The sequence below is a fragment of the Eriocheir sinensis genome, chromosome 30 (assembly GCF_024679095.1).
Source record: "Eriocheir sinensis breed Jianghai 21 chromosome 30, ASM2467909v1, whole genome shotgun sequence".
NCBI lineage: Eukaryota > Metazoa > Arthropoda > Malacostraca > Decapoda > Varunidae > Eriocheir > Eriocheir sinensis.
In genome coordinates this window covers 11,244,277-11,270,155 of record NC_066538.1, presented here as the reverse complement: position 1 = coordinate 11,270,155, position 25,879 = coordinate 11,244,277, and the positions used below count along the sequence as shown (strand labels likewise).

At 42.3% G+C, this 25,879-nt stretch overlaps 1 protein-coding gene across 1 annotated transcript in view; it reads left to right on the top strand.

Annotated features, from left to right (window-relative positions):
* LOC127005570 (glutamate receptor 4-like) overlaps positions 1 to 25,879 on the top strand; it is a 453,194-nt gene that overhangs the window by 100,434 nt on the left and 326,881 nt on the right. Inside the window, exons 3-4 of the mRNA XM_050874508.1 lie at positions 8,113 to 8,223; positions 10,391 to 10,502. Of these exons, the coding sequence (XP_050730465.1) occupies positions 8,113 to 8,223; positions 10,391 to 10,502 (223 nt within the window). The remainder of the gene's footprint in view (positions 1 to 8,112; positions 8,224 to 10,390; positions 10,503 to 25,879) is intronic.

The following is a 25,879-nucleotide window of genomic DNA, read 5'->3' as shown; positions in this document are numbered from 1 at the left end:
CAGTCATTCTGTCTCCTACCCACTCATCCAGCAATGCATTCATCCTGTATCCTCTCGCTTTTTATTTCCCGGTATCTCGCGTGTTTTTCTTTCTCTCTCGGTCGTCCATCCCTCTTCTTCTTTATTGCCACCTTCCGTTCCTCCTTATATTCCCGAAAACACCTGCAGCCACTGTTTGCTTACGTCTGTGCCTCATTGCATGCCAGAGGACACAGTCATGCAGCTCACTTAAAAATAATGAATAAATTATTCAAACGCGCGTCTTACAATCACAACGAGACTGCTGTTTACGTTATTTTGGTGGATTTATATGACACATGAGAGAGGATAAGGTGGAAGGGGAAAAGTAAGGAATGCGGTATGAGATAAAAAGGAAGGACAGGAACACGGAGTAGTAATCAGAGAGGGAAGAGGAAAGCCAGGGAGATAGGATCGGAGAAGAAAATCTAATGGAGGTTAAAGTTACCGATAGTAAAAGTTGTGCAACACGTATTATATGAAGTAGTAGAAGTAGTAGTAGTAGTTGTAGTAGTAGTAGTAGTTGTAGTAATGGTAATAGCAGTAGTAATAGTAGTTGTAATAGTAGTAATGGTAGTAGCAGTAGTAGTAGTAGTAGTAGTAGTAGTAGTAGTAGTAGTAGTAGGTAGTATTAGAGTTGGGGATAACGACCTCCAATTTGTGGAGCCCTCCATGATTATGTGTCAGGAAAATTAACAGGAGTGGAGGTATCTTTTAAGCAGTAGTAAAAAAACGTAGTAGTAGTAGTAGTAGTAGAATTATTATTATTATTATTATTATTATTATTAGTAGTAGTAGTAGTAGTAGTAGTAGTAGGAGGAGGAGGAGGAGGAGTAATAGTAGTAGTAGTAGTAGTAGTAAAAGTAGCAGAAGTAGTAGTAGTAGTAATAATAGTAATAGTAGTAGTAGTAGTAGTAGTAGTAGTAGTAATAGTAGCAGTAGTAATAACAGTAGTAACTGTTGTTGCGGTATTAACAAAAATCGTCATGGTCTTGAGACTGTATCATTCAACTGCTGGACTCATGGCTCTCAAACGTTTCCATTCATTTATTTCTTGTGCCTCTAATTTATATTTTCCTTTTAAATTATGCTTTTATCTTGCTAACGTATCCTTATTTTATTTTCGTAATGTTGCTGTTATTTGTAATCTCTGTATTTTAGTATTGTAGTTTAGTGTTCTAGTTAGTAATATCTTTAACTACTGCCTTTAGCACTAACTAGGGTTGCCACCTTGAGCTCAGAAAAATAAGGAACATCTCACTCTCCAATACAGAACGAATCTGTATTATAAGGGACGGGTGGCAACCCTACTATTTTTTTTTTTACAACAAAGGAAACAGCTCAAGGGCACACACAAAAAAAGGAAACAATAATAAAAAAAAGCCCGCTACTCGCTGCACCTAAATATAATCAAAAGAGGTGGCCGAAAGAGGGGTCATTTTTTGGAGGAGAGGTGTCCTGATACCCTCCTCTTGAAAAAGTTCAAGTCGTAGGCAGGAGGAAATACAGATGGAGGAAGATTGTTCCAGAGTTTACCAGCGTGAGGGATGAAAGAGTGAAGATGCTGGTTAACTCCTGCATAAGGGGTTTGGACAGTATAGGGATGAGCATGAGTAGAAAGTCGAGTGCAGCGGGGCCGCGGGAGGGGGGGAGGCATGCAGTTAGCAAGTTCAGAAGAGGAGTCAGCGTGGAAATATCGATAGAAGATAGAAAGAGAGGCAACACTGCGGCGGAAATTAAGAGGTAGAAGACTATCAGTAAGAGGAGGAGAGCTGATGAGACGAAGAGCCTTAGACTCCACTCTGTCCAAGAGAGGTGTGTGAGTGGAGCATACTCCATACGAGGGCGGACAAGGCCCCTGTATACGGATAGTGATTGTGCGGGGGAGAAGAACTGGCGGAGACGATACAGAACGCCCAACCTCGAATAAGCTGATTTAGTGAGAGAGGAGATGTGAAGTTTCCAGTTAAGATTTTGAGTTAAGGATAGACCGAGGATATTTAGTGTTGAAGATGGTGACAGCTGAGTGTTGTCGAAGAATAGGGGATAGGTGTTTGGAAGATTGTGTCGAGTTGTTAGGTGGAGAAATTGGGTTTTTGAGGCATTGAAGGACACAAGGTTCCTTTTTCCCCAATCGGAAATTATAGTAAGGTCTGAGGTTAAGCGTTCTGCAGCCTCCAGCCTGGAGTCATGTAATTCCAGGTTTACATAAACTAGATTCCTGGCGCCTAGGAAGGTTGATAATAGGGTTGCAACTGATTGGCTGCACCGCTCTCTCGCAGACACTCGTGTCAGACCACATCTTGCATACTCGAGTGAGACAAGTATCTATATTAAATGCCATAGCTCACCTCATATACAAGATAGCCAGTTTTGGTTGACACAGTCAGACTCAACAGTGACTATCGAATCAAGATGTACTGTAAAAACTCGACTAAGCAAAAAAGAAAATGGTATTTCGATGAGTTGAACTCTGACGATGTTAAAAAAATATTTATAACATATTTTACTTATGCTCGCTATCTTCAACAGTTGTTCATTGATTGCTGAAATATATTATTACATTGCGTAGGAAAAACTCACATGAACACGCTAGTGTGATCAGAATGCAGATTAAGCTCCACATACTGAACGCACAGTTATTTAATTAAGGGGAGCGCAATGTGATCGCTCTGGAAGGCTCCCGCAGTGTTGCTGCTGCCCAGTCCCCACTACCCATGGCCCCCCACCACCACCAACCATCACGCAACGTGTCGCGCTGCCGTGATGGTTACGGCGAGTGACATGTTGCTATAAATAACTCGATGCGGGGGGTTGTAGTCCCCTGGGAACTTCATTTCTGGGTGTGCAAGTCTAGCATCTGGATGCTTGTCCTTAAGGATCTGGCGTGTCTCTTCCGTCGTGGGAAGGACCCCCGCTGCCTCATCTTCTAGTGCCAGTGACCTAGTTGCTATGGCCACTTTGCCTCGTTTCATCTTGTCAGCAAAATTTCTAGCCCTGTCGTTACTGTCATTCTTGTGAATGTTACGTCTGTGTAGTCTCTCCTGCAGTGCTTTAGCCTCGTCAAGTAGCGTCCGGACGTCCCCTTTCCTCCACAGCTCTATTCTTCTTTGTACCGCCTTCACGTCCTCAGATTGTTTCGACTTTTTGTGAGTCCGTTGGGATATGAGGTGCGTTAGTATGGACATAATCTTTAAAGCTTAGAAAGCGATTTGCGTGGAGTTGTTATACGCTCTAATGAGGGAGGTTTTTCTCCTCTATCAGCATTTTGGTGGCGTTACATCTCGGGGCCTCAAATATGTTACTGGGAGACGACGTTACCACATGATATTAAGCGTCTCACACCCACTTCTCTGTCTCCTCGAGTGTCCACCTCTGCCAGAAGCGGAGCTCGCGCGAGGCGTCCTCACCTTGGTCGCCCTGCCCTTGTCTCTCATCACCTGCACCCCCCTCTACCTGATCATCTCCAGCGCCTTCATTGGCCTGCCCACCCAGCACCACTAGTGGTTGCTCACCATTTTCCACATCCTGCCGTTGAGGGTTTGGGTTTTGACAGTTTCCACCTCTCTTACAGTTCACACAGGGTTGTTCTCGTCTTACGCACGAGCACCGAACACAGTTTTTATTGCTAGACGAACAGACGCAACACTGAAGGGGCTCCATTTCGGTGCCATTATGAGACTTTATCTTAGTTGCTATTTATGGTGACGAATAGAGCTATAGTAGCATACTCCACTTTGACTCTTGTCTCTCCCCATATACGTACACACAGACATACGCTTACATATGCCTACTTTGCATTTACGGTAATATTAGGATGGTTGTCTCTGTTTCCACTACCATTGCTCTTCTCCACCACTTTACAATCTTACTAATGTACCTGATCCTACACATATGAGCTGAGTAGTAATAGTAGTAGCGATAACATTACAAGCTGTTTCCTGAGTCGAACACTCTGTGTTTTATGGCTCCTGAGAGTGGCCCACAGACGGGGGTGGGAAGTTACTGGGAAGCGGGGCGGGGTTGGCAGGGACACGGGAAGTGAGGTGATATGCGTGGATAGCAATGGGGTGGGACTGGGGCTGTCTAATGTTTACCCTCGTTCTTGAAAACTGACCCACTGCCGCCCATCCCGACCCCCCAGCCAGAACTCACCACTTTCCTATACATCACTGACATTTAAACATATTTGAAATGCTGAGAAAATATATTGGATGGTTAACAAGCTCCCCAGCCCAGGACGTATTAGCATTAGTTAGACCTCATCATGACTATGCGGTTCAGTTCTACTCACCTTACTATAGAATGGTTATCAAAATGTTAGAATCGGTGCAGAGGAGGATGACTAAGATGATTCAGTGTTTGAGAAACTTGCCATACAAGGAAAGACTCAAACAGTTAAACTTGCATTCTCTAGAAAGGCGAAGGGTGCGTGGAGACATGATCGAGGTTTATAAATGGATGAAGGGTTTTAATAAGGGGGATATTCATAAGGTTTTGTTGGTAAGAGAACCGGGTAGGACACGAAGTAATGGGTTTAAACTGGATAAATTCAGATTCAACAGGGACATAGGCAAAAATTGGTTTACTAACAGAGTGATAGGATGAGTGGAATAGGCTTAGCAGTCATGTGGTGAGTGCCAATACAATTGTCACATTCAAAAATAGATTAGATCAGTTCATGGACAGCGATATTAGGTGGGGTTAGATACACGGGAGCTAAGATTCAAATGAGCTGCCTTGTACAGGCCTACCGGCCTCTTGCAGACTCCTACGTTCTTATCTTATGTTCTTATGTACAAGGGAAAACTATAACTTTCTCTCCTTCTCTCTCCTTCCTCTCCCTCCACTCTCCTCCTCCCTCCTCCTCTCCTTCTCCTATCTCCTTTTCCCTCCCTCTCCTCTCCCTCTTTTCCTCCTTCTTTCCCTCAATTCTGGCTTCCAATTTTCCACCTTTCGGCAGTCCGCCACAGAGTCGACAGTCGTGCACGTAACGAGGGACGTGGGGACACAGTTTGCCTTCTTCCGTAACCACAGACCCAGTATGTGTCGTTACAACAGTGTTTTCAAACTGACGGCCAGCACACCCCCCCTCAACCAACATTAATTTGTAATTAACACCTGCATCGTCACTGGCACCGAGTTGCACTATATATAGTTACATTCATTACTTTCTCGCGTATGAAGGTACAATCCAAGGCAGTATCAGCTGTAAAACCTAACTTATGACACGAAATATCAGAGCTAATCACAGCACGTCCTCTCCTACTACTACTACTACTACTACTACTACTACTACTACAACTACTACTACTACTACTAATAATAATAATAATAATAATAATAATAATAATAATAATAATAATAATAATAATAATAATAATAATAATAAAATAATAATGATAATGATAGCAATAATAATAATAATAATAATAATAATAATAATAATAATAATAATAATAATAATAATAATAATAATAATAATAAAAATAAAAATAAAAATTATAATAATGAAATTATTATTAATAATAATAATAATAATAATAATAATAATAATAATAATAATAATAATAATAATAATAATAATAATAATAATAATAACAATAATAATAAAAATAATAACGAAAATAATAATGATAATAATAATAATAATAATAATAATAATAATAATAATAATAATAATAATAATAATAATAATAATAATAATAATAATAATAATAATAATAATAATAATGATAATAATAATGATGGTGATAAGATTATGGATTTTATTATGATTATTCACAAAACCTGAGTTTTCATGCAGAGATAAACAATGAAGGAAAATGATTATGGTGGTGATTATTATGAAAATGAGGCGAGGAGGAGAAAGAGGAGGAGGAGGAGGAGAAGGAGGAAGCAGCGAAAGAGGAGGTGGAGATGGAGGAGGAGGAAGAGCAGGAGGAGGAGGAGGAGGAGGAGGAGGAGGAGGAGAAAGAAGAGGAAATAAATGAAACTGTAACATAATTAAATAAAACATTAAAAGAAAAAGGTGAATACAGAAACATTGAATCATTTCGCCTAAATGAAGAGATAAAAAGTAAGGTGGGAGAGTCAGGACTTGCGAAAGAGAAGGAGAAGAAGGCAATGAGGAAATATCAGTCGGTGAAGAGGAAAAAAAAAAAAGGATAAGAATGGGGAAACAAGGTCAATATTGAAAAGAAAGAGCGGATAAGGGGCGACAGTAGAGTATAGTGGAAGAAGTGAGATTAAAGAAGTGAGAGAGTGGGTGAAAGGAATAAGATGATAGTAGATAGACGGTGAGGAATCTACGTAAAATAAATGGATAAAAAAGAGGCAACCTTCTATAGTCAAGGTAGGAGAAGAAAACGAAGGAATAGAAAGGTATATGGAAGATGGAAGGATAGGAGGGGAAGATGGACAGGTAGAGGATTGACAACAGAGTATATAGAGGTGAAGGGAGGAAGAGGGGACAGGATGAGTGAAGGACTGAGGGGATGAGTGAGAGGGGGAGTGGGAGGGGCCAGGCAATCAGCTGTGTTTGTGAGGAGTCGCCGAGGGGAAGCCACCACTCAAATTGGATTTTCTCACATTTACATATCCGGTTTGAGGGAAGAGAGAGAGAGAGAGAGAGAGAGAGAGAGAGAGAGAGAGAGAGAGAGAGAGAGAGAGAGAGAGATTTACATAGAAAATCAGACCACACAGACCCCATGGTCCAGACGAGGTGGTCTGTCGACCTAAGTGATTCTACATTAATCAGAAGGCTCCAAAACGATGCATTTCAACTCTAGTTGATATTAAGTTGAAGGAAGTAACGGTCGAGCTTGTTTTTGAAGGAGTCAATAGTGTTACACTGGACCACTGACGGTGGGAGCTTATTCCAATCTCGCACTACAACGTTAGTGAAGAAAAATTTGGTGCAGTCTGAATTTACTTGTCTACATTTGAATTTTACGCCATTGTTCCTCGTACGCAAAGTGTCATCGATCATAAACAATGTTGATCTGTCTACATTCGTGAAACCCTTAAGTATTTTAAAACATTCGATCAGTTTTCCTCGGAGGCGACGTTTCTTAGGAGAGAACATAAGGGTGGAAAGCCTTTCTTCGTAAGATTTGTTGCGCAAGGAAGGGATCCTTTTTTGCTGCCCAACCCTGAACACCTTCTAATTTAGCAATGTCCTTTGCATGGTGGGGAGACCAAAGCTGCACCGCATATTCCAAGTGGGGTCTGACTAAACTATTGTAGAGTGGAAGTATTACATCTTTATTCTTGAATAAAAAGTTTCTTTTAATGAAGCCCAACATTCTGTTCGCTTTATTTGCTGCATCGATGCATTGCTGTGAATTTGAGGTTTGACGCGATTTTGACCCCAAGTCCTTAACGAATTGAAATCTTTTGAGTTTGACGCCGCGCATTTCGTAATCGAACTTCTTAGTCCTTCTTCCAACGTGAAGGACCTGGCACTTGCCTACGTTAAAGGGCATCTCCCATCTATCAGACCAAGCTGAAATTTTGTGCAAATCCTCTTGGAGGCCTTGCCTGTCTTCGTCAGTATGAACCGAGTTACCAATCTTTGTGTCATCTACAAATTTACTAATGCGATTATTGAGTCCAACATCCACGTCGTTGATGTAAATAATGAAGAGCACTGGGCCAAGAACCGAGAGAGAGAGAGAGAGAGAGAGAGAGAGAGAGAGAGAGAGAGAGAGAGAGAGAGAGAGAGAGAGAGAGAGAGAGAGAGAGAGAGAGAGAGAGAGAGAGAGAGAGAGAGAGAGGAGGAGAGAGAGAGAGAGAGAGAGAGAGAGAGAGAGAGAGAGAGAGTGATATAATGCGTTCGAGAGAGAGAGAGAGAGAGAGAGAGAACTTTTAAATGATTCATAAAAAAATTACAGGTTAATGGCATTTTCTCACCTGATATGTATGATAACCAGAATTTATGTAATATATGCATGAAGTTTTCCTTACACACACACACACACACACACACACACACACACACACACACACACACACACACACACAAACACATATTTACTTACAAAATAATATGCACGCCTTCCCTATCTTTAACCGTCCTTTCTTTACCTTCAGATCGGCACCTGGACGGACACAGGTGGCTTCAGCACCGTGCCCCTCAAGTTTTCTCGGCCCGTGTCTCACCGCGTGTTGGCCAACAGTACCTACATTGTCACCTCAATACTGGTTAGTATAAGCATTTTTTTTTTGTACGGATGTGGGGAATATTTTGTTAGTCTATCATCTGTCTGTATTTTTCTGTCAACCTCTAGTTTTCATTGTATATTTGTCTGTCATTTTTATTGAACATCCTGCATAATAATCCTTTATTTTTCATATCTTCATCTTTTTTAACTATGTGAATATCTAAATGCAAATTTTACCTTTTCAATGCAATTGATTATGTCTGAAGTTCGAAAGGAGTTTGTATTTCATTTGTCTCAAAAGATGGGTAAGATATTAACAATTAAATCCTTGCGCGTTCTATATTCACATTTTGCTTTGTTCAATATCTGTCGACATGTACAAGTTACTCCTAAGATTTATAATTTGAATAATATAAAAAAAAATATTATTTTACATATTTTATCCTCGGAATACCAGTGTTGTATATCTAAAACGAAACCTTATATATTTAATCAGCCATAGGCGTCAACGTCAACTAAAAATAATAACAGTAATAAAAATAACATATGAAAACAGCGGAAGCAACAAAACAACAACAATAACAATAAAGCAAGCGAGAGCAAACAGAGATTCCATTTCAGATAACTTCCGCGTAATCGATGTTGTTTTTGTTGTTTGTTGTTGCTACTATTATATTGTTTTTTTTCTTCTTGTTGTTGTGTTGTTTCTTGTCTAAGGGAAGGGTGTTAGCACATTGGTATTCTTGACGTGTATGCCATAAGAGAGAGATAAGGAATCCGTTTTCTTTTTTCTTCCCCCCTTCCTTGCCTCGGGGTCACGAAGCAAGACTTTTTCCTCCTCGCATCACAATCTCCTTCATTTTTCTTCTACACATTTGCATTATTCATGAACAGGGATAACACAAACCTCTCAGCTAGACTCCTCCTCCTGCTCCTCCTCCTCCTCCTCCTCTTCCCCCTACCCCTCCTCCTGCTTCTCCTCTTCCACCTCCTCCTATTCCTCCTCATCCTCCTCATCCTCCTCCTCCTTCTCCTCCTCCTCGTCTTCTTCCTCCTTATCCTCCTCCTCCTCCTCTTCTTCCTTTTCCTCCTCATCATCCTCCTTCTCCTCCTCTTCCTCCTATCCTACTCTTCATTCTGTTTTTTTTTATCTTTTTATGTTTTTTATTCTACAACTTGCTTTTTTCTATTCTTCCTTTTCTTTCTCTTCTTTTTCTTCTTTTTCTTCTTGTTCTTGTTCTTCCTCTTCTTCTTCTTCTTCTTCTTCTTCTTGCTCCTCCTCCTCATTTCCTCATCTTTCTCTTTCTCCACCCCTTTCTCCTCCTCTTCCTCCTCCTCCTCCTCCTCCTCTTTCTCCACCCCTTTCTCCTCCTCCTCCTCCTCCTCCTCCTCCTCATCCTCATCCTCCTTCCCCCCCTCCTCCTCCGCCTTCCCTTCTTTTTATTCCTCCTTGCTATAGATCACTGACTCTCTATAGCCCTTCCTGACAACCTCACTCCACCTCCCCCATCCAAGGAGGAAAAAGAGGAAAAGATGAATTTTGGAAAAGAAGTAAAAAAAAAAGAAAACGAAGAGAAGGGAAAGGTGCTGGAAATACAAATGAAAAGAAGACAAGGGAAATATGTCTACGAGGCGAATGATGATGATGATGATGAAAAAAGGGAAGAAAGAGGAGGAGGAGAATCGGTGGTAAGAATTAGCATGAAAAAAAAAGATACTGCCGAATGATTTAAAAGAAACATTCACTATACAAGCATGGCAGAAGAGAGAGAGAGAGAGAGAGAGAGAGAGAGAGAGAGAGAGAGAGAGAGAGAGAGAGAGAGAGAGAGAGAGAGAGAGAGAGAGAGAGAGAGAGAGAGAGAGAGAGAGAGAGAGAGAGAGAGAGAGAGAGAGAGAGAGAGAGAGAGAGAGATATTAACCACTATGGAAAAGGGAAGTAAAATTTAAAAAATATAAAGTGGAGTAAGAAGAAGGATTTTATTATTGTAAATTAACTTATTTAAGTTAGAGAAACTGCAATACGTCAATGAAAAAATTCCATTCATTAATGTTATGGGATAACTCAGTTAAGGCAAGTTTAGATAAAATTAAACCGAACGATAATATATAATCCTTTGAATAATAAGTTGCAAACGTGAAGGAGGGCGGGAAGAAACCAGAGGAGGAGGATTAGGGCAGGATGTAATGTTCCGTTTTTTCTGATACAGGAGAAGCCGTTCCTGATGCTAAAGAAGGACACCAATGCCACAGGAAATGATCGCTTTGAAGGATACGCGAAGGACCTGGGTGACTTGGTGGCGTCCTACCTACATATAAACTGTGAGTGTATAACTGTATTTACATGTGCGTGTGTGTGTGTGTGTGTGTGTGTGTGTGTGTGTGTGTGTGTGTGTGTGTGTGTGTGTGTGTGTGTGTGTGTGTGTGTGTGTGTGTGTGTGTGTGTGTGTGTGTGTGTGTGTGTGTGTGTGTGTTTGAATGTGTGTGTGTGTGTGTGTGTGTGTGTGTGTGTGTGTGTGGACAGAAGGACAAAAATCCGGATGTTCAAGTCTCCTGTGATCTTTGTCTTACTCTATGGCTGTGAGATATGGAGACTGAATATTGACTTGGAGAGGCGGATTGATGCCTAGGATCAGGCATCAATCATACGATATTGCTGGAGTGACTTTGTGTCAAGTCGGCTATTACCCAGTGAGACTGATTCCAGTCCCATTATCTGCATTGTCCGGCAACTCCAACTGCGGCTATACGTTCGTGTGGCACGCTAACCAGAAGTGGACCTTGCTCAAGAGGTGGTTTTTGAGGAGGAGGCATAGTGGTCGCCCACAGAGTTCGTGGCTTGAGCAGGTCAATAGATCCTGCCTTGAGGTACTTGGGATAAAATGGGGGTCTGCATTGAATCATGCTTGGGCCAACCTTAGGGTTTGGCGTCGTAGGGTTGCGACGATACGCCCCCTCCGGCGTATACCCTCACTGAACGTTTGATTGCTTAAAAGAACAGCAGAAGCTTGCGGACTTTCAGCATAGTAATATTATTATTGGAATGTTCCAAAAATTAATAAAAATATTAATCAACAAAAAAACATTCCAAGACACACAACTGCAGTATTTGTTCATGATTCATTATTTTGGTGGGTCACAATCACTGCATTTCATATCTAATCGAATCCTTATAATCCATTCATGCTTCATATATTCACTGTCTTGCATTTTACTCCCCTCTGCTTCCATCCCTCCGTATCCACTACCTTCTCCTCCTCGTTCTCCTCGTCCTCATCTTCCTCTTCCACCCCTCCTCCTCCTCCTCCTCCTCCTTCTTCTTCATTTCCTCCTCTGCTTCCTCCTCCCGCTCATTCCGCATTACCCTGAGTCTCGGTTGACAGGTGTGTTGCGTGATGTGGTTTAGATTACCTGCAGTATTGGTCGTCGTCCTCCTCCTCGCCCTCCTCCTCCTCCTCCTCCTCCTCCTCCTCCTCCTCTTCCCCTTGCTCTTCCCCTCCCTCTCCTCCTATTCCTCTTGCTTCTCCCCCTCCTCCTCCTCCTCCTCCTCCTCCTCCTCCTCCTCCTCCTCCTCCTCCTCCTCCTCCTCCTCCTCCTCCTCCTCCTCCACTTCCCGGTTTGAAAGTGGAAGGGAAGAATGTCACGTCAATACATGCGACGAGAATGAGAGAGAGAGAGAGAGAGAGAGAGAGAGAGAGAGAGAGAGAGAGAGAGAGAGAGAGAGAGAGAGAGAGAGAGAGAGAGAGAGAGAGAGAGAGAGAGAGAGAGAGAGAGAGAGAGAGAGAGAGAGAGAGAGAGAGAGAGAGAGAGAGAGAGAGAGAGAGAGAGGTGAGTACACAAATTGTCTCTCAGCATATTTTTTTTCCTCTGCAGAGATATATAAAAAGCAAAGCGTTGGAAGATGAGTTTTGAGAAGTCTAATACAACAGTTTGTCTTTGATGATTAAAGTGAAGTTAAAAAGTGGCGCGGAGCGGAAGAAGTAGTAAAAATATTAACGTCTTTGTCCGCGCATGCCTGTTTACGTGAGTGCGCGCATGTGTGTGTGTGTGTGTGTGTGTGTGTGTGTGTGTGTGTCAAAAAATGTCTGGTCTTTGTTATACCCTGTTTTTGCAAGTAAAAAAAAAAAACAATCAAGTTTTTCTTACTACGTCCTTCTTTGCCTCTGCCTTTTCTTTCTCTTCTTTCTCCTCATCCTGGATGACTACTACTCAATGAAAAAGAAGAGGAATTATCACTTTATATTATGTCGAATCCTAAAATAGTTATTTGCACATATCAGAACAAAAAATAAGTGGAAAACAATATTGGTCTCTGACAGAAGACTTTGGATCTTCAGCCCAGGATAGTTAACACGTGGACTGAATCATGAACATTAACTTCACGTTTTTTTTATCACGGGTGAGAGCATTGGAGGCCATTCACAAAGGTCCTACTCTCCTATAAATTGTTGCTATATGCATGTTAACAAGATGTTGGATTGTTCCTACAAAAACTCGACACAAACAAGTCTACAAGTCTTGACAATCCATCGCCGCAGGCGTTTTATTTTGAATCGCTGACACTCTTTAGTATCAACCGATCTCTAATCTTCCTTTTTTTCCATATTTCTGGTTTATTGGTTACTTTAAGCAATAATGACTAAGAAAGCACGAACACATTTATTTTCCGTGACAAATTTCGCTATGATGACAGGTCTCCTGAAAGGAAGTTGTTGATACATTCATATATATATTTTGTAAATCTTCATAATTTTTCGATTCTACTTCTAAATATCATATCGTTTTTTTTTCATCATGAATTTTTTTTTACAAAATGTCAATGATATCACAAAAGCTTAACCGTCAATACACATATGGCAGAGTTTGTGGTTCAGTACCTTTTTAAAATTTATTTATTTAACCAAAAAAGTACTTCTGCAACTTGTCCGTTCCGTTCATTGATGAAAAATCGAATAATAGCCGGCCATTATATGGGGAGGCACTGGCTGAGTGCTTGCCGTGCGGGCACGGTGTTCAGGAGGGCATGGGTTAGTGTCCTGCCAGGTGCAACAAGCTGATTTTTTATTTATTTTTTTTACGTCGTGGCCTATTGCGCCGTTAGGCTTTTTCCCGGTGGATCCTGATGGTCGGTCCAAGGCTTCTTCCCGGTGGGTCCTGATGGTCGGTCCAGCCCGTTCTGGCGCAGGCGAGTGTTTATAGTGGCGTCATCTTGCGTTGGCTCATGCTGCCCTCCCGGAGCTCATCTTTAATCCTAGAATCTAGAGTCCAGGCTGATAGGTGGTCTTCTGGACAGCATGTGGGTAGTTTTAAACCACTCGGCGGCGGCTGAAAAATCCCAGCTTGGTGGCACCGGTCGGGGATTGAACTCGCGTCGTCCCGAACGCGGGGCCGTCACACTATCCATTCAGCCACCGCCTCCCCAATGATAGATGACCGGATCGCTAACTCAAAAGAGGAAACACATGATCATTATCCTCAACAGTAATTTCGCATCCGAATTCACGGGTGAGAACGTCGAAACCATTCCCGAGGGATCTAATCCGAAGAGAGTGATCACCCCCCTGGAAACTGACACAATATGCTACCATAAAGTGAAGAAATACCTGGACAAACTCTACACGAACAAGTCAATGGATCCCGAAAATTGTCTCCTTTAAATGAACTAGGATCCCGATGACTGTAAAATGGCGAACGCAACACCGATTTTCAAAAAAAGGAGATAAGAGCGTTGTATTTAACTACTGTCCCGTAAGTTTGATATCTGTCAAAATCCTCGAGAAGATTATTGAAGAGAAACTTGTCAGTTTTCTAGAAGGTAATAATATATTTTCTGATACCCGCACTGGTTCAGAAATAAACGTTCCTGCTTAGCAAATCAATTAGACTTCCCCCAAGGTATATTAAAAGACTAGGATGGTCATATCTCCTGCGATGTTATTTACCTCGGCATCCAGAAATCCTGTGACAAGGCACCACACGAGCGACTCCTTAAGAAATTACAGTCATAGGGGCAGGCTTCCGAATGGCTTCCAATCACTAGTGGAGTACCAACATGGTTAGCTCTGGGACCCATTATCTTTATTATTTAGATCAACGCTCAAGAAACAGAACTTAAATCCTAATCAACGAAATTTAATGAAGACACCAAAGTGAATAGAAAGGCTCTCACGACGGCCGATTACGAAATCATCTAAATTATCCTTGACCGGAGTATCCAATGGTCTGAAAAGTGACAAATGTCCTTCAATGTTGTGTTCTTTAGGAACATAATATAGTAACCATGCATATAATGTATATAATTAAATTATAAGTCCTCACCTCAAATATGCTGCACATTTCTGGTCCCCTAATTACGGGAAGGATATTGAATTTCTGGAAAACGGTAAACGACGCGCTTTGAAAACATTCCGCCCTTACGGGCTCAACCGTATGAAGAGTGACTCAAGCGAATGCATCTCATGTGTGGGGGGGCTCCACTCACACAGCTCTTCTGGACAGAGTGGAGGCTAAGGCTCTTTGTCTCATCAGCTCTCCTCCTCATACTGATAGTCTTCTACCTCTTAAATTCCGCCGCAATGTTGCCTCTCTTTCTATCTTCTATCGATATTTCCACGCTGACTGCTCTTCTGAACTTGCTAACTGCATGCCTCCCCCCCTCCCGCGGCCCCGCTGCACTCGACTTTCTACTCATGCTCATCCCTATACTGTCCAAACCCCTTATGCAAGAGTTAACCAGCATCTTCACTCTTTCATCCCTCACGCTGGTAAACTCTGGAACAATCTTCCTTCATCTGTATTTCCTCCTGCCTACGACTTGAACTCTTTCAAGAGGAGGGTATCAGGACACCTCTCCTCCCGAAATTAACCTCTGATTTTGGACACTCCTTTAACCTCTGTTCGGGAGCAGTGAGTAGCGGGCCTTTTTTTTCTTTTTTTTTCTTTCCGCCCTTGAGCTGTCTCCTTAGCTGTAAAAAAAAAAAAAAAAAAAAAAAATAGACGCTTACGAAGAGATTATTTGAATTACAAATGAAATCAAGAACTATAAATAAAAAGGTTACCTGTATTCAAGCAAGACAATGTAGTAAAGGCATTATCATGAGCTTCTTCTTAAACCGAGGCATCCGCCACTGGAACAACCTTCCTTCAGACGTAGTGAGAATGAGATCATCTTACTTTAAAAGTGAATTGACCGCTATTTCGTTGCACCAGGAGTAAAGTGAATAGGAAGTGCTTTCATCTGCACTGCAGGCGCGAATTGCTTATCGAGAAGATTATACCACCAGAGCGGGCAACCTCGCAATGAACCAATAGGCTCAGTTCCTTGTGTCCATGTTTTCTCCTCCTCCTCCTGCTCCTCCTCCTCCTCCTCCTCCTCCTCCTCCTTCTGCTCCTCCTACTCATCCTCCTCCTACTTTTACTCCTTCCCTTTCCAATGATGTTGTCATATTCCTCAAGCTCTTCTTCTTTCTTTCATCCTCCTCCCTTTCGTTGTTCCTTTCTTTTCTTCGTCAAGCTGCAGGCATTTAGCATAAGAATGGCGGGTGTGCGCATTAAGAGTGTGACCAATTTAGATTAAAATGAGTTTGTCTGTTCTTTTCTCCGAATATGGAAATCATTTTTTTTTTCCTTTCCTGTCTTCCATTTCCTCTCACTTTAACGTTCACGTTACCCTTCGAATGTTTTCACCATTTTCACCTACTTAATCCTACATCCTTATATTTCATTTGGTTTGTTGTTTTAGTTTTCATTTTTCACGAACGCTACTTCATGATTTTGTCCTCTCTGGTTCTCTTTTTTTTTTTATCCCCCGTTATTTTTTTCAACTTCACATTTCTAAAATATCACCTTGATGTAGGTATATGCAGTGTATGTTTGATTCTGCAGAATATATTTGTGTCCATCCTACTTTTTTTTTTTTTTTTACTTTGTTTTGTCTCATTTTTCTTCAACTTCATCGACTCATAATTTATCTTTTTTTTCTTTTCTCCCACACTCGTTTTCCTATTATCCCTCTTTTTGGCCCCTTTTTATATCTTTCTCCTTCTTATTTCTTTTTTTTTTTTCCAACTTTTTGATCTTGTCTCATATTTCTGTCGTGTTATTTTAGTAATATAAAAAGTGCTCATCCAATGGAGTTTATTTTTTTCATCCTTATACCAGTCTTATAGTATTTTTTTTTTTTACAGCAAGAGAGCCGGCTCCACGGCAACAACATGAAAGAGATAAGAGTAGCCAAAAGAGGTCAATTTCGGATGGAGAGGTGTCTTGATACACTCTTCTTGAAAGAGGACAAGTCATAGGCAGGAGGAAATACAGACGAAGGAAGGCAGTTCCAGAGTTGACCAGTGAAGATGCTGGTTAACTCTTGCATAAGGGGTTTGGACAGTATAGGGATGGGCTAGAGTGGACAGTCGAGTGCAGCGGGACAGCGGGAGGAGGGGAGGCATGCAGTTAGCAAGTTCAGAAGAGCAGTCAACATGAAAATATCGATAGAAGATAGAAAGAGAGGCAACATGGCGGCGGAATTTAAGAGACGAAGACTCCACTCCGTCCAGGAGAGCTGTATGAGTGGAGCCCCCCCCCCCCCCACACACACCCACACACCCACATGAGATCCATACTCCATACGAGGGCGGACAAAGCCCCTATAAATGGAAAGCATCTGTGCGGGGGAGATCTGGCGGAGACGATACCAAACACCCAACCTCGAGGAAGCTGATTTAGTGAGAGAAGAGATGTGAAGTTTTCAGTTGAGATTTAGAGCTAAGGATAGACCAAGGATATTTAGTGTTGAAGAAGGTGACAGTTGAGTGTTATCGAAGAATAGGGGATAGGTGTTTGGAAGATTGTGTCGAGTTGATAGGTGGAGAAATTATTTTTTGAGGCATTGAAGGACACAAGGTTCATTTTTACCCCAATCGGAAATGATAGCAAGGTCTGAAGTTTAGCGTTCTGCAGCCTCCAGTCTGGAGTCATGTAATTCCTGTTGAGAGAGTCTTCTATTGAAAGAAGTTGAATAATGCAGAGTGGATACGTCAGCGTATGAGTGGGTAGGACAGTTTCTTATTGAGAGGGGATCATTGATGAATAACAGGAAGAGAGTGGGTGATAGGACAGAGCCCTGGGGAACACCACTGTTAATAGGTTTAGGGGAAGAACAGTGACCGTCTACCACCGCAGAGATAGAACTGTCGGAAAGGAAACTGAAGGTAAAGGAACAGAGAAAGGGATAGAATCCGAAAGAGGACAGTTTAGAAAGCAAAGACTTGTGCCAGACTTTATCGAAAGCTTTCGATATGTCTAGCGCAACTGAAAAAGTTTCACCGAAACAGCTAAGAGAGGATGACCAAGAGTCAGTTAAGAGAGCAAGAAGATCGCCAGTAGAGCGCCCCTTGCGGAATCCATACTGGCGATCAGATAGAAGGTCAGAAGTGGAAAGGTGTTTTTGAATCTTTCGGTTAAGGATTGATTCAAAAGCTTTAGATAGACAGGAAAGTAAAGCTATAGGGCGGTAGTTTGAAGGGTTGGAGCGGTCACCCTTCTTAGGCACAGGCTGTATGAAGGCATACTTCCAGCAGGAAGGAAAGGTAGATGTTGATAGGCAGAGGCGAAAGAGTTTGACCAGGCAGGTTGTCAGCACGGAGGCACAGTTTTTAAGGACAATAGGAGGCACTCCATCAGGTCCATAAGCCTTCTAAGAGTTCTATTAATTTTTTCCCACAACCTTTATCTGTTTTATACTTTCCGTCTTTCTTCCTTTCCATTGTACTTTATTATTATTATTATGCTTGTAAAAATTCCATCCTCCTATCAGTTGCAAATTAGTTATCAATCATATGGAATGTAATTCAATCAAGCTCATAGAAGGAGCCAGAGCCTTCGTGAGCTAGCTCATAGAAGGAACCAGAGCCTTCGTACCCCTGCTAATCATTGTACCTACATATCTGCCCGGAATCACGCCGAAAACTCTTCCATTAAAAAAGCCGCCCAAATTTTCTCACTCCGCCCGGAAATCGAACCCGTGCTCTCTCGGTTGTGAGCCGAGTGTGCTAACCACTGCACCACGAAGCCCCTAGTAAGATGGGGAGCAAAAGTAACTTAACAATCTGAACCTGTTCTCTTGCATAGATATCGACAACGCCACATACTCGTACTGAGTGAGTCCATAACACTGGGCCAGGCTAATCCACTGAGTGATTCCTACCAAGACCCACCATGGTTATGACAAACTACCGAAGTATTAATAGAATTGTCAAAATCTTCATTTCCTTATTATTTTGTATTTCTTTACTTGTTTATTTTGAAATATTTTTCACCCTACCCCTCTGACCCTGCACTTCTATAATCTTCTATATTACCTCCTCCTCTTTTTACTTATCTCATTGCTCCCACTTTCATTTTCTCTTTCTCGGCGTCTCAGGTGCTTGGGGACTGCTACGGCTTAGTGTCCATACTTCTTCCTCTCTACCTGATTCATCTCTTATAATAATAATAATTCAAATTCCTACAGAGCTTGCTGTTACCAAGTCAAATATCAACAAAACTTTTCCTTCATCTCTTCCACCTCTCCTTGTTTTTGATGGTTCAATAGCGGTCACATCTGTCTTTAATTAAATATGAACCCAAACTTTCTCTGAAAATTCCACTCTGGACGATTTAGGATCTTAGTGCCATTCAATTTCTCAAAAACTCATTTCTCTAACTGTCAACTCGACACAATCTTACGAACACGTATCCCCTATTCTGTGATAACACCCAGCTATCCCTTTCCTTCACAAAAAAAAAAAAAACATTCTCGGCCTATCCTTTACTCAAAATCTTAATTATAATCTTGATATCTCCTCTTGCTAACTCAGCTTCCTCGGGGTTAGGCACTCTTTCTTCTCCACCCCACAGATGACATCCTTATACAAGGGCCTTTTTCACTCCCGAGTGGAGTATGCATCCCATATATGGGGGATGCTCTACACACCCGTTCGTGAGGCAGTGGGTAAGTGGTTAGCGTGCCGGCGCCGCGTCCAGGAGGACACGGATTCGAGTCCTGCCCTCCGCACACCTAGGATTTTTCAGTTACCGCCGAGTGGCTTAAGACTACCCACATGCTTCCCTGCAGACCATTATCAACCCGGACTCTAGATTCCCTCTTAAAGAGAGGCTCAAAGATGAGCCGCATAAGCCAGGCAAGATGGTGCCACTATAAAACACTTGCCTGCACCAGAACGTGCTGGGCTGACCATCAGGCCCCAGCAAGAAAGCTTATCGCCTCCATAGGCCAAAACGTTAAAATATATATATATATATATATATATATATATATATATATATATATATATATATATATATATATATATATATATATATATATATTTTTTTTTTTTTTTTTGAAAGAATGGAGTCAAGGCTCTTAGTCTCATCAATTTCCCTCCTTTTCCTGACAATCTTCTATTTCTATAATTCTCCTGCAATGTTGACTCTCTGTCTTTAATATTTCAATGCTGACTGCAAACCATTTACCTCCATCCATCCCGCAGCCCCGCTTCAAACGACTTTTTACCTTAGTTCTCCCTATGCTGTCCAAATCCTTTTTGTTTATGATGTTAAAGTTAACCAGCATCTTCATTCCTTCATCGCTTTCACTTTTTGTATTTCCCTCTGCCTACTACGTGATTTTTTTTCAAGAGAAGGGTAGGCGGTGGCTGAAGTGGTAGCGTGCTGGGCCCACATTCATCACGTGATGGACGACACGAGTTCGAATCCCCACGCTACCATCTCGGACTTTTCAGTCACCGCCGAGTGGCTTAAAACTACCCACATGCTGTCCTGAAGACCACCCATCAACCCGGACTCTAGAGGAAACCGTCCAAGAATCAAGATCGAGTTCCGGGGGGCAGCATGAGCCAAGAGAAGATGGCGCCACTATAAACACTTGTCTGCGCCATGACGGGCTGGGGCCGAATACCATCCAGGCCCCTCAAGCACGCCTACCGGCGCAATAGGCGGAGACGTAAAAAAAAAAAATCAGTACACATCGCCATCCGATATTGACCTCTCCTCTGGTCACTCATTCTATTTAAGTTTATAGGAAAAGTGTTTAGCAGGCCTTTTTTTCTCTGTTTTTGCCCTTGAACTGCTTCTTTTACCGTAAACAAAAGTTTAGATTACTTTCCTTTATTTACGCTACTCTAACTTTATCTCTTTTATTTATTCTCATCACTTTCTTTTATTTATTCCTTTCTCTCCTATTTTTCAATCATAATTTTTCTTTCCCCTCATTTTACCATTAACTCATCTAACGCATTTTTTTTCACTTCTGCACTAAATTCATGCTATTCTCATAATTCATTAGTACCTTCATATTAATAGCAACTGAGTGTTCGATCACATGACATATATGAACAGATAAACTCATAGTGTGACAGGCAACAGCATTTTTTTATTACCTATCATTGCTAACCTGTATTATACTTTCTTTATTACTTTCACTTCCTCTCAAAATCCTCTTCCTCCTCTTCCTTATGTTCATCTCATTTTACCCTCTCTTACATTACTATTGATCCTCCCCCTCCCCCTCTCCCTTCTTCTCTTCCTCCTCCTCCTCCCCCCTTCCTCCTCCTTCTTCTCCTCCTCATCATCATCATCACCATCATCATCATCATCATCATCATCATCATCATCGTAATCCTCCTCCTCTTCCTCCTCATAAGAAGGAAAACATTTTATAAGCTAACAAGCTTATTGTCTCCTCATCCTTGTCTCAATGTGTCGTCCTCTCCATGCTCCTCCTCTTCCTCTTATTCCATCTCCTTCTCCTCCTCCTCCGCCCACGCTCCCTCTTGTACCTCACGCCCTTTCAAAAGAACTCACAAGACCATTCTCCCAGCTGTCATTAATACGAACCAGACGCTGTTTCCTGGCATGGAAAAACTGACTACTAGAGTCAACCTATAGTAGGCGAGTCTGGTGAGGGCCCAACTTACAGAATTTTGCGGTCGGAATACATCGACCCGGCAGGGTTTCTGTATCCCCGGAGCCAAACTGAACGATATTGAATCAGCTGTCGATAGAGTTTCAGTAAATGCGAAGGAAGACACAGTGTATCTGATCCATGCGGGAACCAACGATGTTCAGTCAACTCGATCTCAGGACCTGCTGTCAAAATACCGTCAAGTCATTCGGAAATACAAGACAAAGTCCTCTCACATCATCGTCTCTGGGATTCTACCAAGAGTCAATACGTTACGTTATGTTACGTTACGATGAAGGCGTAGCGATGAAGGCCTCCACCTGAACGAGGTTGGTTCGGCGCGGCTTGGAAGGCTCCTGAACGAGGCAGTTGAAAGCTTTTCGAAAAGCTATTCAAAAAACTGCAGGCGAGGGCGGGGCAAAGGCAACTCTTGATCAACCAAACCATAGCGTCGGTGCGGCTTAAAAGAAATTGTGTAACCAACGATACCTCCGACAAGCGAACTGATACAACACGTCGCAGCCCAACCAGGAGTCACATTTCCGTCTTGTACACAAATGCACGTAGTCTATTACCCAAAAAGGACGAAATTTGGGCGTATATTGCAACAGAGAAAACATATGTGGTAGCCATCACAGAGACTTGGGCCCACTCAGCACATCTAGTATTCGAGCTGTCATTCCCCGGGTACGAAAGCTTCCACAAAAATCGAAAGCACAAGACAGGAGGAGGAGTAATTTGCTAAGTAAAAAGTACGCTCCCTGCCATAGAAATAGACAAACAGGAAGCAGAGAATTACGATTGCGTCTATGTGGACATAACTGCGAATAATAGGAAACTAACACTTGCGACCGTATACGGGCCCCCAAAACAACAGGCAGCCGAAGACACTGCCCTGTACGAATAGTTTCACACTCTAACACAAAGCAAAGAAGCAATAATAATGTAATATATATTGTCATATGTGTATGAATGTATGATCAGATGTGTGGCGACACCCGGTCGGTGTCGCACAACAGGATGTTTAACAACACGTCGTGCTTTTGGCCGTGGGAAGCTGTGATGAACTGACACTAGGATCAGCAAATGATGACTTTCATCAGCAGTCATCAATCGAAACCCACACTCTTCCGGACGAACTACAAGCAAATAAAACGAAAGAACAACGCGAAGACGAAGAGAGAAGACAGGTGATGGGCAGGCGAGCGGTGCTCCGCCGCCCCGCGCCCTGTGGTGTGGCTGGCTTTCGTTTGGTGCGACTCGCTCACGTAAACTGTAAACTTTTGTATAATACTGTTAATATACTTAAAGTACAGTCTCTCCTTTTTATGTCCTTGTGAGTGAGAGAACTAAAGTGATCTAATGTTAATTTATAACGGCTACCGCTCGGCCACACATCACTTAACTAAAAGGATCTTGGAATCACTATCAGCAGTGACCTGAAACATGCTTTCTGTTGCCTGCATTTCCATGTTTCCATGTTTCCTCCTCCTCCTCTTCCAACTCTTCCTTTTCTTCTTCCTCCTCCACTTCCTCCTCATTATCTTTCTCCTTTCCTTCCTCCGCTTTCTCCACCTTCTCTCCTCCTCCTTCTTCTCTTCCTCCCCTTTTCCCCACCACCTCTTCCTTCTCCTGCTAGTTATCCCATACGTCAATGTCCGTTCAAAGTTTAGACAAATTGCGGACAGTTCTAGGTCACGAACGTTGTATCTCCTCTCTGTATTCTTTTATCTTGTTTTATCATTCCTTTTTATTTTTGGAGAAGCGGAGAGACACTGATGGATAGAATTCCGTGTGTATGCGTGTGACTGTGGGTGTGTGTTTGTGTGTGTGTGTGTGTGTGTGTGTGTGTGTGTGTGTGAGAGAGAGAGAGAGAGAGAGAGAGAGAGAGAGAGAGAGAGAGAGAGAGAGAGAGAGAGAGAGAGAGAGAGAGAGAGAGAGAGAGAGAGAGAGAGATACAGAGAGAGAGAGAGAGAGAGAGAGAGAGAGAGAGAGAGAGAGAGAGAGAGAGAGAGAGAGAGAGAGAGAGAGAGAGAGAGAGAGAGAGAGAGAGAGAGAGAGAGAGAGAGAGAGAGAGAGAGAGAGAGAGAGAGAGAGAGAGAGAGAGAGAGAGAGAGAGAGAGAGAGAGAGAGAGAGAGAGAGAGAGAGAGAGAGAGAGATATATATTCACCTCTCCGGTTGCTCAGTGGTAAAGCACTGTAATGCCAGGCTTTACGGCCTGGCATTACTAGAGCTCCGCTCAGGCCAAGATTTTTCAACAGTCAATGAGCAGTTACTTAGTTACTGTCCCCCCTTGACCAAGTGGGGGTGGGGTATATAGTGTGCGAAGGTCCATTAGTACCCAAAGATCGACTATAATGATATTGCTCTAATCACGAGTGGACTCTAGCGATAACGAGTCCGGTTCGTTATCAGGCTATGGTGAGTCACACACACACACACACACACACACACACACACACATACATATATATATATATATATATATATATATATATATATATATATATATATAGATATATATATATCTATATATATATATATATTACTGGAAAAGGAAGCCGCTCAAGGGCATAAAAATAATGCACGCTATACGCTGCTCCTAGAAAAATGTAGAAGTTAAGAGTGGCCATAAGAGAGTTCAAGGGAGCCTGTTCCAGAGTTTACAAGTGACGGTTATGAAAAAATTAAGATGCTGGTTAACTCTTACATAAGGATTTGGACAGTACAGGGATGAGCTAGAGTAGATAGTAGAGTGCAGCGGGGCCGGGTGAGGGGGAAGGCATGCAGTTAACAAGTTCAAATTAGCAGTCAACATGAAAATCTCGATAAAATATAGAAAGAGATGCAACATTGCGGCGGAATGTAAGAGGCAAAAACTGCTAGTAAGAGGAGGAGAGTTGATGAGACGAAGAGCCTTTGACTCCACTCTGTCTAGTGGACCCGTGTGGAGTTTCCCCACACACACACACATGAGATGCACACTCCATACGAGGACGGACAAGGCCCCTGTATATGGACAACATCTGTGCGGGAGGAGAAGACCTGGCGGAGACGATACAGAACGCCCAACCTAAAGGAAGCTGATTTAGCGAAAGAAGAGATGTGAAGTGTCCAGTTAAGATTTTTAGTTAAGGATAGACCGAGGATGTTTAGTGTAGAAGAAAGTGACAGCTGAGTGTTGCCGAAGAAAAGGGGATAGATGTTTGGAAGATTATGTCCAGTTGATAGGTAGAGATATTGAGTTTTTTGAGGCATTAAAGGACACCAGTTTCCTTTTCCCCAATCGGAAATAGGAGTAAGATCTGATGTCTAGCTTTCTGCAGCCTTCAGGCTGAAATCATGCAATTCCTGTAGGTATGGTCCTCTGTTAAATGATGTTGAGTAATGCAGAGTCATCAACATAAGAGTAGATAGGACAGTTTGTTATGAAAAGAAGATCATCAATGAATAACAAAAAGAGAGTGGGAGATAGGACAGATCACTGTGGGACACCACTGTTGATAGGTTTAGGCGAAGGACAGTGGCCGTCTACCACAGCAGAGATAGAACGGCCGGAAAGGAAAGTGGAGATGAAATAGAAAGAGGGGTATATAAATCGATTAGAAGATTAGAAAGCAAAAACGTGTGCCAGACCTTGTCGAATGCTTTCGAAATGTCTAGCGCAACAGTGAAAGTTTCACCGAAAAGGTTAAGAAAGGATGACCAAGAGTCAGCTAGGAAAGCAGGAGGATCACCAGTAGAACGCCCCTTGCGAAACCCATACTGGCGATCAGATAGAAGGTCAGAAATGGATAGATGCTTATGAATTTACCAGTTAAGGATAGATTCAAAAGCTTTAAAAAGACAGGAAAGTATAGCTATGGAACGGTAGTTTAAGGGATTGGAACGAGAAAAAGAAAGAGTTTAACCAGGCAGAGTGCCATTCCGGAAGCACAGTTTTTAAGGAAAATAGGTGGCACTCAATCAGGGTCATAAGCCTCCTGAGGGTTGAGGGCAGAGTGGGCATAGAAAACATCATTCTTAAGAATTTTAATAACAGGTACAAAGGAGTCAGGGAGGGATGATTTGGAGGAATATGCCCAGAATCCTCCAGAGTGGAATTTTTGCAGAAAGTATGAGAGAAATGTTCAGCCTTAGAGATGGTTGAGACGGTGGTTCTGCCGTCAGGGTTAAGGAGAGGAGGGAAAGATGAAAAAGTGTAAATGGAGGAGATATATTTGGCTGGGTTCCAGAAGTCTCTGGAAAAATCAGAAAAAGCAAGGTTGCAACACTTTCTTTTTGTTAAAAAGTTCTTTGTTAGTCGGATGATATATTTGGCACGATTCCGGACGGAAAGGTAAAGATCGTGATTAGCTGGAGTGCGAAGGCTCTGGTACCTCTTATGAGCTTCCTCTCTATCTTTAATAGCACGAAAGCAAGCGTGATTGAACCAAGGCTTTTTAGCATGAGGAGTAGAGAAAGCACGTGGAATGTGTGCCTATATTCCAGAGAAAACCACCTCTTTGATTCGCTGGGCACACACAGATGGATCTCTCTCCTGGAAGCAGTAATCATTGCACAGGAAGTCTGAAAAGTACATCCTCAGGTCGTCTAACCGAGCGGAAGCAAAATGTCAGAAGCATCGTCTCTTCTGTGGGTGTTGAGGCTGTACAGGAGCGATAGGACAGAATACTGAAACAAGGTTTTGATCGGAGAAGCCTAACGGAGAGAACAGTATATATACATACATAT